This window comes from Jaculus jaculus, chromosome 6, assembly GCF_020740685.1.
Source record: "Jaculus jaculus isolate mJacJac1 chromosome 6, mJacJac1.mat.Y.cur, whole genome shotgun sequence".
NCBI classification, from domain to species: Eukaryota; Metazoa; Chordata; class Mammalia; order Rodentia; family Dipodidae; genus Jaculus; species Jaculus jaculus.
Genome location: NC_059107.1, coordinates 86,338,718 through 86,359,077, shown reverse-complemented (window position 1 = coordinate 86,359,077; position 20,360 = coordinate 86,338,718). Strand labels below are relative to the sequence as shown.

The window sequence follows — 20,360 nt, the reverse complement described above, 5'->3', positions numbered from 1 at the left end:
AGCTAGACACACTTTGCATATCTTTAGATTGAAATCTCAAGTCTGCCACCACACCTTAAGATCTTCCCAGTGACACCTCCTCAGACAGGTGACTGCAGATGCAAACTACAAACTAATAAAACAATGAATCTATTGGGGGTCATCTGTTCAAACCACCACATACATTAATTCTTATGCAAATATATCTGATTTCTGTATTACCATTTGTTTTTGACAAGTTGAGGTTTATAAATGTGATAAGGAAATATATACTTCACAGAGTAAAATAATTCCTTCTATTTCATATGTCAGAAAAGGAAAGGCAAGACCTCCCTCACTCATGAAATCCATATGGCTAAGATGAAAATTTGGAATGAAGAGTCAGAGTCTGTACTGGACAGTCACTTCCCCTGGTCCTTGAAGTAGTTATCTAGTGGTGGGTTTGGATGTTGTGAGGAACTTAAGCATCTATAGTATTATTGAGTACCCATTTGAGGAAAACAATGTAAAATTATAAAAGTAAAAATTAGTTTAGAGTTTAAGAAGAGTCCTAAGCAAGGGAAAACCCCCAAATATTAGGCTTCATTAATGTGAAGGAATGTACATCTCTCTATGGGAGATGAGTCCACATAGGTGGTATGAAGTTTTCATTTTGAAACAAGCAATTTCTGTTGCCTAAATGCTTGCATGAGTTATAACAAATTTCAGAAAGAAATTATGTGATACCCTGCTAATCTTAACTAATTAAAACTTGTCCAACATGTTTTTTAAAAAAATATTTATTTATTTATTTATTTATTTATTTATTTATTTATTATTTCTTGGAGAGCGACAGACACAGAGAGAAAGACAGATAGAGGGAGACAGAGAGAATGGGCATGCCAGGGCTTCCAGCCTCTGCAAATGAACTCCAGACGCGTGCATCCCCTTGTGCATCTGGCTAACGTGGGACCTGGGGAACTGAGCCTCAAACCGGGGTCCTTAGGTTTCACAGGCAAACACTTAACCACTAAGCCATCTCTCCAGCCCTCCAACATGTTTTTAAACTGTGTTTTTATTTTTTATAACATTGGTGTGAAATTTAGGCACATATTAATTTATCTCAGCATCCTAAATGGGGTATGTCATCTCATATATATTTATATATAAAAAATGCTAAGCTATAAAGCATAAAGCTTACATATACATGTTGAAATGTGAATAGCTTCTGTCTGATATCTTAAAATTCTATAATGGTATATTAAAAGTACCTTTCCTTTACTGCCTTGGCACTGATTTGTTGCCTCCTTAATATGTCTTAAGTAGGACACCATCCATCAGGCAATTAGATGGCTGTGAGCCTGTTTCTTTTTTTAAATGTATATATATATGTATGTATGTGTATATATATATATTCATTATACATGGTCTTGAGCTTCATGAGGACATTTTCATACAAGTATAAAGTGTATTTTTAGCAGATGAGTTGCATCTTGATAGAATCTAAAAGTTTGTTTGAGAATCCTAATCTGGCAAGTCATAATGCCTTACCCTCTCTGAACCTGGTTTCACACTCTAAACTTAATTTGCAAGGCTCAATTTTAAGTTTTCCTTTACTTTCTAACAGGTCAATTTATGTTTTTAGTCATAAAAACATCTTTGAATAAAGGTGTAGGGCCATTTGAAAAAGTATTACAAAACAGTCTGAATACTTCTAAGATGGTTTTCCTAATAAAATATCAATATATGTGTCTCTTATTCTAAAGCGACATGCCAGTTTCAAGGACGAACCTACTTTGAAGGAGAAAGGAATACAGTCTATTCCTCTTCTGGAATTTGTGTTTTGTATGAGTGCAAGGTAAGAAAACTGCTTGCATGTCTTTAAGGGTCATTTCAATTACATTAACACAGTAAATGGTTTTTGAAAGCATACTATAACAATACTCTTTTCAAACTTTAAGGCAAAGAAAAAAATCTAAAATATCAGTTATGGTTCAAATGTAAAGAAATTCCCATTATCTTTCCAATGGGCAAGTTAGTGGTTAAACATAATTTTACAGTGCCAGGTTAGGTGGAACACGCCTTTAATCCCAGAACTCGTGAGGCAGAGGTAGGAGAATCACCATGAGTTCAAGGCCACCCTGAGACTACATAATGAATTCCAGGTCAGCCTGGGCTAGAGTGAGACCCTACCTTGAAAAAACAAAACAAAACAAAATAGTAATGTTACAGCCCTGGAGAGATGACCTAGCATTTAAGATGCTTGCCTGCAAAGCCTAGGAACTCATGTTTGAATCTCTAGGTCCCACATAAGCCAGATGCACAATGACACAAGCAGGCAATGTCTCACATGTGCACAAGGGGACACATGAATCTGAAGTTCATTTGCCATGGCTCAAGGCCCTGGCATGCCCATTCATATTCTCTCTCTCTCTCTCTCTCTCTCTCTCTCTCTCTGCCTCTTTCTCAAATAAAAAGAATAATTTTACAATAAAATTATCTTTCTGTCAAATTAGAGTTTTGTGATATTATGAAAATTTCTAAATTCAAATCAATCCCTTTTTTCCTGCTGTAAGGACAATTTAGGTAAGGGGTGGACTCAGTTATTGACTGGTAATTTTGATGCTTGTTACAGATATCACTTGGTATATCCAAAAACAAAACTTAAAACTACCTGATATCAGTTAATTATCTTATATCAGATAATTGTCTTATGAAGATGACATTAATAGTGATTTTAAATGGAAACCTAAAGCAGATACTTAATTTATAGTTTTTTTATTCATTGAGGTTTTTTGATTTTAATATTTCAAAGGCTACACAGAGAAACCCCTTCTCCCCTACCCCAATTCTGTTGAGGGTCTTTGGTGGTGTTTTTGGTATTCATTATGGGGGCCAAGAGATATTAGTTAGTCTCTGCAAGAATGGGTGAAACATGGTGTCTTAGTCTATTCCCACCTACTCTGAGGGTCTAGCAATAACAATCTTTCCACCCCCCTGTTCCACAAGACTCCGTGACATAGAGATCATATTTAGTGTTTCTCTCTCTGTAGACTTTGTATCTCTGTTTTTATGAGGTTTGATTGACCACATTCAATGTCACCATTTCTCTGGAACTAGTTGTAGGCCAGATATCACACTATTTCCCTTATAATAACTTCTGGGCCCAGACAGATGAGGTGGAGGTGACCCATCTCCTAGTAGACATTGGGCTTTCTCTTCTTCATGTATTGATGTATCTTTCTTCTCAGCTGTAACCTCCATCTGCAAAATAAAACAGATTCTCCAAACAAAAGTGAAAACAGTTTGAATAAAAGGGAATATGCCTAGTCATTACAAAGATATATTGATGTGTAAGTTCATTCTTCTTAGACAGCAGTGGAGGTTCTCCTTGGAATCTATTAGTTTCCTTTTCTAGGGAATCTGGCTTGCTTCCTAGAGCCAGATATGGGTTCACCCCACTGAGCGGGTTTCATGTTTAATCTGTGAGCAGTTGGTTACTTAGATTGGCTGTGTTTCAGTATTGCGCAAGTGTACATTGTTCTCCTGGTTGATTTTGTAATTGGCAGGATCTCCTGCTTATTCAGTCAACTGGCAACTGTTATTCTCCAGGTGCTCTCATAGAACTCTTTTCAGGACTGTGAGGGCTAGCCAGGAAGGAACTAGATTTTCTCACAACTCTTGCATGACCACTTGATATTCTATGTCTGTGGGCTGTGGTTTCTTCAGCTATTGGGACATACCTTTTAGTTCTTGCAGGTTTCTAAGTGTTTGGCAATATTCGGGATTATTTTGAGGACCTCATGTCTCCTGATCAATAGCTCATTATTTGGATGAGTAGCAGTTCTGGCCATGGGAATCAAATATAAAAGTCACAGTATTTACTGTTTTATCAAAAGCAAGCCATTTCTCCTAATTTAGCTCTCTGTTGTCTATACTTGTCATTGGATTGTAACCTGCTATAAACTAATGAAAATTTTTTCAGGATTACACACGTTTGCATGTTGCTGACATGGTTGTTGTATGCTGGGCTCTGAGTCCCAATGTTACTGGCCCCTTCTGAAGGTTTTCCAGTATCTTCTGAACAGAGATTCTCCAGATGAAAATTTCATGAGAATGTCAGTGCCTTGTCGGATGCTATTTCTAAAAGTTCTTACTTACGTCCTACTTAGGAAATTTCTTTTCTGTTACCTAACAGGATCAGATCATGAAGCTTGTTGAGAGTGGGGGCTGTCCAGCCTTGGATTGTCCAGAGTCTCATCAGATTACCTTGTCTCATAGCTGCTGCAAAGTTTGTAAAGGTAAGGTTTTTATGAAGTAAGATTACTCACATGTAAGAACATGAGTGGAATTGAGAGGACATTACGTGAAGTGAAGTAGCCAGGTACATAAGGACAGATACTACATGCTTGCACCTACATATGGAAGCTTAAAAGATTGATGTCGTCAAAGAAGTAGAGAATAGACAAGTAGTTTTAAGATCCTAGAAAGGTGTAGTTCATGGAGGATGGAGAGAAACTGTTTACAGATGTAAGGATACAGATGGGCAGGAGGAATAACATCTAACGTCCTATACAACACAATAAGGTAAGCATAGCTGAAAAAACTTAACTGGTTATTTTCAAAACACATAGTGGAAGGATGTGGAGTGCTCCAAGCACACAAAACAATGAATATATCTCCGGTAATAGAGTCACCAGAGACCCTAATATGATCATTTTAATTTGTATGAACCTAGTGAAAATTTGTGTTGTATTCCTTAAATATAAGCAATTACTAAATGCAAATTAAAATAAAAGTTTATTTCAAAGATTCATGTTCAAGAGTCATTGTAGGATGTTAGTGCAACTGATATGAAAGAAAAAAATATAACCTAATTATTTCCACATACTAATAATGTTTACCAAGATGCTTTTTAAATTTTCTATGGAGTAGGTGGGCATGATCTACCAGCAGAACTGAATTAAAACCCAGATGCTTCAAGTTGTTTCTGCTACAGGCCTGCACCTGCATCAAGCTCTGGGCCACATTTTTCTATGTGTCTCATTCAGAGTCAGCCCACCTTTGCTGAGGAAAGTGACACAGCAGTGTTGGGTTAGTTCTCTTACAGGCAGGCACTGTTGCTTGGCAACAACACTGAGTTCAGTTTTCATTTCTTCTCAGTTACTTATTATAACTGACCTGGAATACTTTCAATTGTGAGGGCCTTAAATCCCTCTCATCAGTTACACATTTCATCATGCCTTGGTTTCTATATGATCTGTGAATTGCCTGTTCAACTCTGCACCCCATTTTGTGAGTGGGGTATTTGTCTTCTTATTGTTTAGACTTTTGAGTTCTTTGTAGATTCTAGAGATTAGGCCTCTATCAGTTGGATAACCTGCAAATATTTTCTCCCATTCTATGGGTATTCTATTGGCTTTGCTTATTATATGCTTGTCTGTAAAGAAACTCTTCAGCTTCATATGATCCCATTGGTTGAGCAACTGTTTAAGATTGTGAGCCACTGATGTTTTGTTCAGGAAGTCTTTTTCCATTCCTATATCATGGAAAGTACTTCCTAAATTTTCTTCCAGTAGTATTCAAGTTTCTGGTTTTATGTTGAGGTCTTTGATCCATTTGGATTTGAGTGTAGTGCATGCTGAAATGTGTGGATCAAGTTTTAGTTTCCTGCATGTGGCTATCCAGTTTGCCCAGCACCATTTGTTGAAGATGCTATCTTTTTTCCAGCCTATATTGTTCAGGCCTTTGTCGCATATCAAGTAGATATAGTTCCTTGACCCAAATCTGGGTCCTCAACTCTATTCCATTGGTCTATACTCCTGTTTTTATGCCACTACCATGCTGATTTTATTACTATGGCTTTGTAGTATAGCTTTAGATCAGGTATGGTGATGCCACCAGAGGTATTTCTTTTGCTGAGGATATGTTTGGATATGTAAGGCCCTCTGTTTTTCCATATGAAATTTGAGATCACTTTTTCTATCTCTGTTTAGAACACTGTAGGGATTTTAATTGGAATTGCATTAAATATATATATTGCCTTTGGTAAGATTGTCATCTTCACAATGTTATTTCTGCCTATCCAGGAGCATGGGAGGTCTTTCCATCTTCTCAAGTCCTCCTCAATTTCTTTTTTGAGAGTTTTTATATTTTCATTGTATAGATCTTTTACTTCCTTGGTTAGTGTTATTCCAAGGTATTTTATTTTTCTTTGTTGGTATTGAAAATGGGACTATGTCCTTTATTTCTTTTTCTGTATCTTTGTCATTTGCATACAGAAATGCTACCAATTTTTGTGCATTGATTTTGTATCCTGCTACTTTGCTATAGGAGTTAATCACCTTCAGGAGTTTTGGGATGGAGTCTCTGGGGTGTCTTACGTATATAATCATGTCATCAGCGAATAGAGCTAAATTAACTTCTTCCTTTCCAAATTGTATCCCTTTTATTTCCTTCTCCTGTCTTATTGCTTGAGCTAGGACTTCCAGAACTATATTGAAAAGCTGAGGTGAGAGAGGATATCCCTGTCTTGTTCCTGATCTCAATGGGAATTCCTCCAGTCTCTCTCCATTAAGTATTATTTGGGCGTTTGGAGCTTTGTATATTGCCTTTATTATGTTAAGATGTGAACCAGCCATGCCGATTCTTTCCAATGTTTTGATCATGAAGTGATGTTGTATCTTGTCAAAGGCCTTTTCTGCATCTATTGAAATGATCATGTGGTTTTTATGTTTAAGATTGTTTATGTGGTGTATTACATTGACAGATTTTCGTATGTTGAAACACCCTTGTGTTCCTGGGATAAATCCCACTTGGTCAAGGCAGATAATGCTTTTGATGTGTTCTTGGATTTGGTTTGCAAGTATTTTGTTGAGGATCTTTGCATCTATGTTCATTAGGGAACTAGGCCGGTAGTTTACTTTTCTTGTGGCATCTCTGCCTGGTTTTGGGATTAGGGTGATACTAGCTTCATAGAAGTAGTTAGGTAGCTTTCCCTGTTCTTCAATTGTGTGGTACAGTTTTAGAAAGATTGGTTCAAGTTCTTCCATGAAGGTTTGATAAAATTCGGCTGGGAATCCATCTGGTCCTGGACTCTTCTTTTTGTGGAGCTTTTTTATTACTTTTTCAATCTCCATGTGTGTGATGGGTTCATTGAGGTGACTAATCTGCTCTGAGTTTAGCTTTGGTAGATGATATGCGTCCAGGAATTTATCCACCTCCTCCACATTTTCTGGTTTTGTGGAGTAGAGGTTTTTGAAATAAGTCCTGATGATTCTGCCAATTTCACTTTTGTCTATTGTGATCTCTCCTTTTTCATTTTGAATTTTGTTAATTTGAAGTTTCTCCTTTTTTTGCTTGATCAAATTAGCCAGAGGTTTGTCAATCTTGTTTATTTTTTCAAATAACCAGCTCATTGTTTTGTCAATTGCCTTAATTGTTTCCTTAGTTTCCACTTCATTAATTTCTGCTCTTTTTTTAATTATTTCTTTCCTTCTGGAGCTCTTTGGGTTAGATTTTTCTTGTTTTTCCTGAGCTTTTAGGTGGAAGGTTAGGCTATTGATTTGGGATCTTTCTGTCTTTTTTATGAAGGCATTGAGTGCTATGAATTTTCTCCTGAGGACTGCTTTCATTATGTCCCATAAGTTTTGGTATGATGTGTTCTCATTGTCATTCAATTCCAGGAATTTTGCAATTTCATTTTTTATTTCATCCACTATCCATTTATTGTTTAAGAGTGTGCTATTCAGTTTCCAGTTGCCATTTGGATTCTTGGTGGTTTTCTTGTTGTTGATTTCTAGGAATATAGCATTATGATCTGATATCATGCAGGGAATTATGTCGATTTTCCTAAATATGTGGAGGCAGTCTTTGTGACCCAGTATATGGTCTAATTTAGAGAATGTTCCATGGGCTGCTGAGAAGAATGTGTAGTCTGCGGATTTGGGATGGAATGTTCTGTAGATGTCTGTTAGGTCTATGTGTTCTATGGTTTTGTTGAGCTCTTTTACTTCCGTTTTGAGGTTCTGTTTGGATGATCTGTCTATTACTGATAATGGTACGTTGAAGTCCCCAGCTATGATGCTGTTGGTGGTTATTTCTGTTTTATTGTCAAGTAGGTTTTGTTTTATGAACTGTGGTGCCCCTGTGTTTGGTGCATACAGATTTATGATTGTAATATCCTCTTGATCGATTGTTCTCTTTATAAGTAGGAAGTAGCCTTCTTGTCTTTTTTGATTGTTTTTGGTTTGAAGTCAATATTATCCAATATTAATATAGCTACACCTGCTTGTTTCTTATTCCCATTTACTTGGAATATTGTTTTCCACCCTTTCACCCCGAGGAGGTTTCTGTCTTTAGTGGTAAGGTGAGTTTCTTGAAGGCAGCAGATTAAGGGGTCTAATTTTTTGATCCACCCTGTTAGCTTGTGTTTCTTGATGGGTGAATTAAGGCTATTAATATTTAGGGTGATGACTGTGAGATTTGATTTGATACCTGTCATGTTGTCGTGGTAGAAGTGTGTTGGTGTTTTCATGGAATTTGAAATTTTTTGTGTCTACTTTGGGTTTAGTTGTTTTAATCTGCTTCTTGTAGGCATTTGTGTTTGGTTTTTTGTTTCTTCTCTGTGGCGAATTTCCTGGAATACTTTTTGTAGGTTTGGTTTTGTGTTCATATAATTGTAAAGCTGAGTTTTGTCATGGAAAGTTTTACTTTCACCATTTATTATAAGGGAGACTTTTGCCAGGTTGAGTAGTTTGGATTGGAAGCCATAGTTTATTAGAGTTTGGAGAGTTTCATTCCAGGCCCTTCGAGTTTCAGGGTTTCCATTGAGAAGTCTGAAGTAATTCTGATGGGGTTTCCTTTGAAAGTGATGTGTTGTTTTTTCCCTAGCTGCTTTTAGCATTTTCTCTTTGGTGTCAATGTTTAGAGTCTTAATAATAATATGTCTTAGGGAGTTTCTCCTTTGGTCTAATTGGTTAGGAGTTCTGTTTGCTTCTTGTATCTTGATGGGCCTTTCTTTTAAGAGACTGGGGAAGTTTTCTTCAATTATTGTGTTCAAAAAGTTCTCTATGCCTTTGGCTTGAAATTCTTCTCCTTCTGGTATTCCAATGAGTCTGATATTAGGACGTTTAAGTGTATCCCACAATTTTCTCATGTTCTGTTCACATGAACTTTTGAACTTACTGAAATTTTTGGACTCTCGAACTGTTTCTTCCATCCTGTCTTCCAGATTAGAGTTTCTATCTTCCACTTCACTGATTCTATTCTTGAGAGCCTCTTGCGAGTTTTGGACTTTTTCAATTAAGTTTGCATTTTCTACTACTTTCCTATGTATCATTTCCATCACTCTGTCCAGCTCCCTTTTCACTTCATTTTCTGATTTTCTTGATGATTCTTGGAAATCATCCTTGCATTTCTTTATGTTTTCATTTAGTGTGGCCAGCTGATTTTCAAGGTCCTCTTTTTTTCACTCTCCCTCAACTCTCTTAGCTCTCTTTGAATTCCTTCCACTGTCTTATCATATTGCTCTAGCTTAGTGATGGTAGCATCCACACGATTATCTGTCCTTTGTAGCTTTCCTGCAAGTTCTAGCAGTAGGTTGGTCAGGGTTGCATTGCTCATAGCTTCCACTTGATGTTCTGATCCTAATCACTCTTCTGTGTTTTTTCGTTAGATGTAATCCTTGTTGCACTGGGTGATCTGTCTGGATTTTCTTGCATTTTATTTTTCATGTTATTTCTTTTCCGCTGTGGTCTACCCATGTCAGTGTATAGGCAGGTAGGTGGGTGGAGCAGCCTGGGCTCTAGATCAATGAGAATCCAAGGCAGACTGGGGCAGTTGCAAGCAGCCTGGGTTTTTGCTCTCTCTTGGCAAAGCCACCTATCTACTGCCTGTCAGGGGTGCCAAAGTTGCCTGAATTCTCACCCAGTAGTTCACCAAAGCTGCCTGCCTTTCGAGCTTGAAATGGGACTTAGGTAGCAAGCCCTGAAGCTGCCCAAACTCTGGCTGGGAGCACTGGGACCTGCAAACAGTCTGCACTCTCCCGCCTCAGGGGAGTGGGGGATGGGTGGCGACAGACAGGTAGGGGATGGCACCTGAGCTGGCACTAGTGACTCAGTGTGGGATTTTGTGGCCCTTGCTGTGAGACTGGGCCTGCTACACATGCAATTGTAGTGCAGAGGCAGCTGATGAGGGCATGGGATCAGGACACAGCAGAGGCTGGCCAGCGGCCAAGCAATCGGAGCACAGCTGGGGGGGGGGGGGTCTGGCAGCCGCCTAATCACAACAGTGGTGGCCTTCACGGGTGTGCCAACCGAGCACAGCATGGCGGGCCGGCGCGTGCGATCAAAGCAAATGGTGGGGGTCCCCGTGTCAGCACAGCTGGCTGGCAGGCACGCGATTGCTTGGTGGGCACCCGATTGGAGCACAGCCCCTTTGGGCGCGGGGCGCGGCGGCTCTATGGGAGGGTAGACTACCCACCCAAGGGCGGATCCGTGATTCCCTGTTTTTCCCTACTCTGTGCCCTCCCACTGGCAAGAAGACCCTGATAACCCTTAATTTTTTGCCTTTCTTTCCCTGGTATCTGCAGCGCAGCTAGGCAGTTGCCATCTTGGCCAGAAGGGCCATTTTCACTTTTTATGTTTATTATTATTATTAGTGTTAAAAACATATTTCATATGGATACTTCATGGGTTGGTACCCTTTCTTCCTTCATCCCTGCCCCCATTATGTTGGGGATGCTCCTCAGTGGGGTTGCAGGTATTCCCATGGAGAATGTGTTGTGGGAGCAGCAGTCAGTTATTTTTGGGGGGGTGGCAGGGAATGCTTCTGGGCATGATGTCTCAACCTTTGGCTCTTACAATCTTTGCACCCCGTCTTCTGCAAAATTCCATGAGTCATGGTATGTGATGTTTTTTAAAATTTTTATTTATTTGAGAGAGACACCAAAATAGGCAGAGAGAGAGAGAAAAAAAATGGGTACACCAGGACCTCAAGCCATTGCAGACAAACTCCAGATACATATGTCCCCTTGTGCATCTGGCTTACATGGGTCCTGGGGAATTGAACTGAGGTCCTTTGGGCTTTACATTCAAGCTCCTTAACCACTAAGCAATCTCCCCAACCCAGTATGTGAGTTTAAGTCTACTTCAGTGATGAGCTCTTAGGGGCCTCTAGATCTCCACTTTGTAGGTGTTGAGTACCCTTGGTGTCTGTAACCTACACCCTGGTGCTGATTATCAGTTCCATTCGTGGAAGAAACATTCATGCTTGTCTCCCCAGTTCCTCTGTGGTTTCAGCTGAGGCTTGCCTGAAGTACAGTCGTAGTTTATCTCTTCCAGTCTGCTACCTTCTGAAAAAGGACAGATTCTCCAGTGGAAAATGAAGTCAGCATAGTTTAAATAGGATGAGCTGGGCTGGAGAGATGGCTTAGCGGTTAAGCGCTTGCCTGTGAAGCCTAAGGACCCTGGTTCGAGGCTTGCTTCCCCAGGTCCCACGTTAGCCAGATGCACAAGGGGGCGCACGTGTCTGGAGTTCGTTTGCAGAGGCTGGAAGCCCTGGCGCACCCATTCTCTCTCTCTCCCTCTATCTGTCTTTCTCTCTGTGTCTGTCGCTCTCAAATAAATAAATAAATAATGAACAAAAAATAAATAAAAAATAAAAAATAAATAAATAGGATGAGCATTATTTTTTTATTAATTACTTTTATATTCATCAAATACAGTTTGTTTGGTACCATTATTAGGCTCATCTGTGACCTACCCCCTCCCCTTGGCCCCTCCTTTTTGAGGTATATGGGTCATGCCTTGTGGAGTTAGCACACAGTTATGGGTAGGATAAATGTCTCTGCATATCATGACCCAACATGTGGCTCTGACATTCTTTCCGCCCCCTCTTCTGCAAAATTTCCCTGAGCCATGTTGGGTTCATTTTTGGTCTGCTTCAGTGATGAGGTGCTGGAGGCCTCTGAGGCTCTGATTGGTAGGAGTTGATTTTTCTCTGTGTTGATCCCCTTCACCTTTGTGCTGGTATCTGGTTCATCAGGGAAACAGCACCCTTGCTTGTTTTGCCAATTTTTCTTAGTTTCAACCAGGGTCCTTTTGAGGTATAATGAGGTGGCTCTTTCATTAGGGTCTACATCTATCCTCTCCAATGTCTTGTGGTTCAGGTGTTCCCTGTAAGGGCCTGGTGAAGGTTCCACCATTTGGTCTGCCTTTTAGGAAGTAGAATTTTATGGTACCATTGCTGTTTGGGTCTAGATTTGTGTTTCTCACCCCTCCATTGCCCTCCCCCCTCCACCCATCCTATTAATTTAGGAAGAATTTGATCTATACAACCCTTTGTTTAGCTAAAGACTAGTGAGAGCTTGATAGTGGAGAGCATAATATTTGTCTCCATAGGATTCTGATCTGGTTCCCAATTCCAGACATTTCTTTACACTGAGCAGATCACTTAGCCAATCAGAAAGCTATTGGTTACCCACTGAGGCTGTGTGCCACTATTGCACTGGTGTGTATGTCCTGTCATTCCTCTGGTTGCTCAGACCATTGTTGGCCACTTTGACCCAGTAGGTCATGTAGTGTTTGCCAACAGTAGAGAGGCTAACTGTCTGGGGACTGGCTTTCTTCTGGATTCCAGCCAAGTCTCTCCATGCTTTGTGTCAGTAGCATATGGTGTCTTCAGCAACAGGGTCTTTGCTTTTGCCTCAGGCAGGTGTATGCAAATTCTTTGACAAAATGGTTTTGGGACATCATAGGTCTGTCTGATCAACAGCTCTTGTAAGTAGCAACTAATCTCTGTTACTGGGGGTTACAGGCAAGAGACAGAAAAAATAAAAAATTCTTTTAAGCTTAGGCTTCATCCCACCTCTCCAGGGCCCTTTTTTCAGGTGTTCTCCCTTGCTCCTTTTGAGGGTTTTACCTTTCTGGCACATCCAAAAATAAAGGTTTCTATGGTATCAGCTCATTTTGGATTTAATTTTGTGTTTGTTTAATCCCCCTTCCCCTCCCCCCATACCCTTGCATCAGTATCATCTGGGCCTTGAGTTGCCTATCAGGTATGACAGCAACTTGAGCAAGTCCAGGTTAGGAACCTCAGATAAGTGGCACCATTCGGCATTTGTCTTTCTGTGATTGTGGGAATTCACGGACTATGATCTGTTCCAAGTCTCTCCATTTTTCTACAAATTTTGTTGTCTCAGTTTTACTTACTGCTGAGTAGAATTCCATTATGTAAATGCACCACAACTTCATTATAGATTCATCCAATGTTGAGCACCCGGGTTATTTCCAATTCTTAGCTATAATGAATTGAGAAGCTATAAACATGGATGAGCAAATATCTCTGTATTAATGCATGGCACGTGTAGGATAAATGCCCAGTAAGAAATAACTGGATCTGTTGGAAGCTCTATGTTCATCCTTTTCAGGAATCTCCATATTGATTTCCCTAGTGATTATTCAAGTTTACATTCCCATGAACAGTGGGTGAGTGTTCCTCTTTCCCTACATCCCCACCAACATTTGTCTTGTTATATTTCTTAATGATTTCCATCATTATGGGAACATTTCTTTATGGTTTGGGACATTGAACATTTTCTTAAATGTGTGTTAGCTATTTGTAACTCTTCCTCTGAGAACTCCTTATTCAGTTCTCTGCCCCACTTTTGGAATGGGTTGTTTGATTATTTTTATTGTTTAGTTTTTTGAGTTCTTTACAGATTCTAGATATTAGGCTTCTGTCAGTAGTATAGCTGGCAAAGATTTTCTCCCATTGGATGGGCAATCTATTGGCTGTGCATATAGTATGTTTGTCTGTGCAAAAGCTTTTTACCTTCATGAAATCCCATTGCTTGAGTGATTGTTTAATTTCCTAGAGTTTTGTTCAGGAAGTTTGTTCCCACTTCTATATCATAAAGAGAACTTTCTCCCATTCTTCTTCCAGTATGAGAAAAGTTTCAGGACTTATATTGTGGTCTTTAATCTATTTGGACTTAATTTATGTGTGTGGAGAGATGAGTAGGTTTAGTTTCATTTTTCTACATATGGTCACCCAATTTGTTCAACGTCATTTGCTGAAGATGCTGTCTTTTCACCAGTTTACATTATTGGCACCTTTGTCAAAGATCATGTTGCTGTAGTTACTTGACCTAAGGTCCCAAGTATTCAATTCTGTTCCATTGGTCTATGTTTCTGTTATTATTCCAGTACCATGGTATTTTTGTCACTATTGCTTTGTAATCCAGTTTTAGATCAGGTATGATGATACCCCCAGAGGATACATTTGTATATCTGAAGCCTGCTGCTATGCCATATGAATTTTGAAGTCATTTTCCTATCTCTGTGAAGAATCATGCTGCTGGTATTTTTATTTTTTTGGTATTGCATTGAATCTATACATTGATTTTGGTAGAATTGCCATTTTCACAATATTAGTTCTACCTATCAAGGAGCATGGGAGGTCTTTTCATCTTCTCAAGTCCTCCTCAACTTCTTTCTTGAGTTTTTTAATGTTTTCATTATATAGGTCTTTCACATCCTTGGTTAGTGTTATTCCAAGGTATTTAAATTTTGTTGCTATTGAAAATGGAGCAGCATCACTGATTTCTTTCTCAGTATATTTGGCCTTTGCATATAGACAAGCTACTGTTTTTTGTGCACTGATTTTGTACCCTGCACTTTTTGGAGGAATTAATCACCTTTAGAAATTTTGAGATGGAGGCTTTTGGGTCATGTATGTATAGGATAACCTCATCTGAAAATTGGGCTAACTTGACTTCTTCCCTTTCATTTCTTTCTTCTGGAAGATCTATGGTGAGATTGGGCACCCCTGCCTTGCTCCTAATCTCAATGGGAACTCCTTGAACAAAGTATTTTTAAGGTAGCTCTTCTCAACTAGTTTTGTTTTGTTGTTGTTTTTTCTTTTTGAGGTAGGGTTTCACTCTAGCCCAGGCTGATCTGGAATATATAGCCTCAGGATTGCCTCAAACTCACGGTGATCCTCCCACCTCTGCTTCCTGAGTGCTGGGATTAAAGACATGCACCACCATGCCCAGCTTTAGGGGAGCATTTTTAAAAAGAGCTAAAATCAAATAGACATACAACGTAGAGCACTGTAGATTTTATTCTCTCAATACTTCAGTCAACGCCTTGCACATAACATGTCTGGAATTTGATAGTACCAAAATGCTCATTTCATCATTTCATTTGGGACCTCCAATTTGCAGTTTTACCAGAACATCACTGGCTGCTAAAAATAGGTTGGTTATGGTCAAAATGAGTTAGGACAAGCTTTGTGTGAGACAATGACCATAGCCTTTCATGTATCAAGAGATTGACTGACCATGTCATGGGCTGGAGAGATGGCTTAGTGGTTCAGGCTTGCCTGCAAAGCCTAAGGACCCATGGTCAACTCTCCAGATCTAGACTCCCAAAGGTGAGGCAAGCACAAGGTCACATATGCCCACTATGTGGCAAAAGTGTCTGGAGTTCAATTGCAGTGGCAAACCAATTTTTCTCTCTCTAAAATTAAATAAATAAATGTCTGATGCATTGCATAAAGCAGGTGATCAGATTGAAAAACTGCAGAAATGTTCTTTACTCAAGTTGTTTTTATTAAAATAATGTATTTATGTAGAATGACAGAACATACTTACATACTATAGTCCACCCTACAGCCCCTGAGATTCTACCATAATTTATATGTGGATGATTCCTGGCATAACTCTAAGAATTCCATGTTAAATTTTTTTTTTTTTTTTTTTTGCAGCCAGGATTGTGAACTGATGTCTTAGATGATACTCAAATGAAATTGGACAAGTTGTTCTTTATTTCCCTTTTTAGAAAAATCATGTATTAAACTTCCTAGCCTAGCCTTAAATTTTCATTTCTCCTGCTTCAGGCTCTTTACACACCTGGGACTACATGCATGCATCTCATTCCTAGCTACAGTCAGTCCCTCTTACAATGTCCAGTGCTATAAAGATTCCAATTTTTGTGCAACTTATATATGAAGAATAAGTAAATTAATTTTCTGGATCTTCTTTCTCTTTCATACTTTAAAAAACAAAGAATTCCAATTCTTTTTTGTTGTTGTTGTTGTTTTGTTTTGTTTTTGTTTTTCAAGGTAGGGTTTCACACTAGCCCAGGCTGACTTGGAACTCACTATGTAGTCTCAGGCTGGCCTTGAACTCACAGCAATCCTCCTACCTCTGCCTCCCGAGTGCTGGGATTAAAGGCGTGTGCCACCACGCCTGGCCCAAGAATTCCAATTCTTAAGGCTAAAACTTTGAATCAGCTCCTACAGATTTTTTGTGACATATTTGTTAGTAAAAAAAAAAAATTGGCGCCGGGTGTTGTGGTGCACGATTTTCATCCCAGCACTCAGGAGGCAGAGGTAGGAGGATCGCTGTGAGTTGGAGGCCATCCTGAGAACACAGGGTAAATTCCAGCTCGGCTTAGACTAGAGTGAAACCCTACCACGAAAAAACCAAAAAAAAAAAAAAAAAAAAAAAAAAAAAAAGTTGGCCCTTGTTTCCAGTCCTGCTGCCTAGCATTCAGAATGCAGTGTATCTCTGAAAGAACAAGTCTTTCAACAATGGCAGAGCATGATATGAAGTATTGACCTTTTCATGAGAGGCTTGGCCTGTGGTCAGAAACTAATCTGTGCACTGAAACTGCCTGGCCCCGAGTCACGTCCCACCAAAACTGTCTCCTAGGTATCCTGCAGCTGGCTATCTTTGGGAGTAGAAGGTCAGAAGGAGTGTAGCAGGAATGCTTTTCACTGTTTTAATGTTTGAGAGGCCTTTCAAGGGGGCTAATAACAAATTGCCTGTCAGAGTTTCTGTGATTCATAGAGGATTCTGACTTAGATATATGAATTGTTTACATAGGTTTATATTTATCCACATTATCTTCCATTCTCCTTCTGTGACACCCCATTCTCTGTTTACATATTCACTAACTCCTATTCTTTGGATGCCTCACTTTATTATCTATGTCATCACCTTTATAGTTATAAGTAAAAGTGCTTCTGAAAGCCAATTTGGTATAGATTTTCTCTTTCACTTCAGGATAGCTACTGGTCCATACTATTCAAGTACTTCTTTCATGATTGTTCTTCTCTATATATTACTAATTATACTATTATATTGATTATTATTAAGTTATTGTTTCTAAATGTTTGTTTCATTTATAAGCAATGGCATTATGAAATAGCATCCCTGTTTTCTAGGTGCATGAATTCTTTCATGAGAATTGAAGGAAATCCAGTGCCACTAGTATTTCTTCATGCTCAGGCACATACATGAACTACACTTGGAAAACACAAAGAAATTCCATTATTAATCTTTCAGATAATACTACCATAAATTAATTTTCATTGTGGAGCAAATGATATAACATTCATATCTGTTGGCAATCAGAACATGGGATTACCTGCCCCAACAATTACACTGTAAATAGGCTTTTGATGTTGTTTCATTCAGATTTTACCTCTGCTAGGTTTGTTTCCCAAAGCAGCTCTGTTTGCCTTCCTTGGATGACTAATTCAGGGTGGATGCATTCTTAGGTACATCTCTGGTGTTCTTAGGCTCATATATTTATGATATGCAGAAAGATGGTGGAAAAAAATAGTATCCTCATGAGTTGAAACAATGTCCAAGAAGTGAGCTTCAGTGGTCTTCATCTTGAACTTTAGAAATTATTGTGTCATCCAATGAGATGCATGAACTGATATGGTTTTATCCTGTAAGGAGGGGGCCATGTTTATTTTATTATAAGCAGCTGGGCTGAATTTAGGACTCAATGACACATCCAAATTCTAACTCAGTCTCCTATTACCATAATTATAAGGTATAGATGCTAATATTTATTATAAAAACAATAACTATTCTCCACAAAATAATTTTAATCTTCTTCCTGATATATCACTGATATGTGTACCATTCTTACTTGTCATCTTGTGTATCCTCCTGCCACATTTTCTTTGTAATGGACAAATGTGTACTTAAATTAATAGTAAACTCAGTAATTAACAGAAACACAGTCATTCATATACATTTGCAAAGCTAACAAAGGCACAAAGGGCAAAGAATTGAAATCCTTGAGACTAAAAATATAAGGAAGAAATAAAAGAAAGGATAAATTGAACTAGATATGGTCTATTCATGTCCATTTGGATTTTCTTCTATAACATCTTAATACATCTGCTTTTAGCTTAGTGGTAAAAGTCTAGTAACTATTTTTTTTTTTTCCCTCAGAGGTGCTTTATTTATTTATTTATTGACAGCTTCCTTGATTGTAAACAATATCACATGGTAATTCCTTCCTTCTCCCCACTTTCCCCTTTGACATTTTCCTTTTGAAATTTTTTTTTTTTTAAATTTAATTTATTAGTTTTCTTTTCAGTAAATACAGGCAGTTTGGTACCATTATTTAGGCTCATCTGTGATCTACCCCCTCCCATTAGACCCTCCTTATTATTGATAATGGGTCGTGCATTGTGGAGTTAGCCCCCAGTTATTAGTATGATAAATGTCTCTGAAAATCATGACCCAACATGTAACTCTGACATTCTTTCCGCCCCCTCTTCCGCAAGATTTCCCTGAGCCATGTTGGGTTCATTTTTGGTCTGCTTCAGTGCTGAGGTGTTGGGGGCCTCTGAGGCTCTGGCTCTCTGATTTGGTAGGAGTTGATTTTTCTCTGCGTTGCTCTCCTTCCCCTTTGTTCTGGTATCCAGTTCACAGGAAAACATCACCCTTGCTTATTTCGCCAGTTGTCCTTAGTTTCAGTTGGGCCCCTATTCATGTCCATTTGGATTTTCTTCTATAACATCTTAATACATCTGCTTTTAGCTTAGTGGTAAAAGTCTAGTAACTATTTTTTTAAGTCTAGTAACTTTAATTACTAACAAACAGTTCACTATTATAGTTTTACATAGGCAATCTTATATTTTTCAAAGTATTATCCTAATTTTACAGGTGACAAAAACTGATAGCTTAGAAAGGCTAGATAACTTATACAGCTAGTCATTTACACAGTTAGTGAGTGGCAAAGACCAGGAAACTTAGAGTGGCCAAGTTTAAAATCCAAGCACACATGAATCCACATGCTGCTATGCAGGATATAGACTACCTTGTCAAATAGGTTCTGAGTTCTTGAAGCTGTAGTTTAGAAATAACCCACTTCAACTGAGTCTGAATTGCTGATCCATTAGTAGATAACCTTTGACCTTGGCACTTCTACATATAGGCAGTCAAACATTGATGGAACCAATCTAACTCAGTCTCCTATTACCATAATTATAAGGTATAGATGCTAATATTTATTATAAAAACAATAACTATTCTCTCTCTCTCTCTCTGTGTGTGTGTGTGTGTGTGTGTGTAAAGAATAACCAAAGATGGCTATTAGATACTGTTTATAAGATACAGAGTTTCATTGATTGAATTTTTTTTTCTTCTTTTCAATCATTTGGGTTAACAAAGAAGCCAAGTACCTGAAAAGCTGAAAGTAAAAACACACTATTTTCCTACACTTGGACAATCCTTGGGGCATAAAATCAAAACGTAAAAAAATACATCAAAAATGATACTTGTACTCTTTAACCATAATCATTTAGAAGTAGTTTGAAACATTGTAGATAAAATGATACAGAGATTTAGCACTGTATTGACATTTGATATTTTCATTTCTTATGTACCTTAAAGAATGAGTCATTTTAATATTAAATTTCTTTAAATTTAGCATGTATATAAAGTGGAATTTTGAAGCTTTTTAATTTTAGCTTAATAGTGTAATGATGGTAAAATTATTCTCTCTCAAGCATTGTAAAATGACAGTGAAGTATATATTTAAAATAGTATTAATTTAGGTACTTAATGGGAAAGGGAATAATGTTTAGCTTTTTCACTTGGGAATAAAATTTCTACATATGTGACATTAGTTGTGAGATGTTATATTGTGAAGAAGCTTGTCTAGAGAAGTTGTTTCCTTGTGATTTCGAGGTTGACTGATAACGTTTGTGTGGTCTTCACATACCTTCTTGCCTATTCTCATAGTGATGAATCTATTGATTTTTTCTAACTCTTTTAAATAACATTATTGTATTTTTAAAACAGCAGCCTTCTTAAGGATTCTTAAATTGAGCCGATTATACTTTACTATATGAGAGAGTTGCATTTTAACTGTGTGTGGGTATTCAAATAGCATAGTATAGGTAATGGTTAAACTGAGTGCACACTAACTGGTCTGAGTAGATACCAATTTAGGTACAAATAAGGTGAACCAATTTAGAACTTCTATCTTAATCTTTTTCAAGCTTTTTTTCCTGACCATATAAAGATGGGCATATTCTAAGCTGCATAAATCTTTCCTTCTCCTCTTTCACATGTGGGCAGAAAT

The 20,360-nt window shown here is 38.3% G+C and overlaps 1 protein-coding gene across 2 annotated transcripts in view; it reads left to right on the top strand.

The window, feature by feature from the left end:
• Nell2 (neural EGFL like 2) overlaps positions 1–20,360 on the top strand; it is a 396,883-nt gene that overhangs the window by 186,336 nt on the left and 190,187 nt on the right. For both annotated transcript variants that reach the window (XM_045153341.1, XM_004668535.3), the window contains exons 11-12: positions 1,725–1,816; positions 4,157–4,259. In XM_045153341.1, the coding sequence (XP_045009276.1) occupies positions 1,725–1,816; positions 4,157–4,259 (195 nt within the window). The remainder of the gene's footprint in view (positions 1–1,724; positions 1,817–4,156; positions 4,260–20,360) is intronic.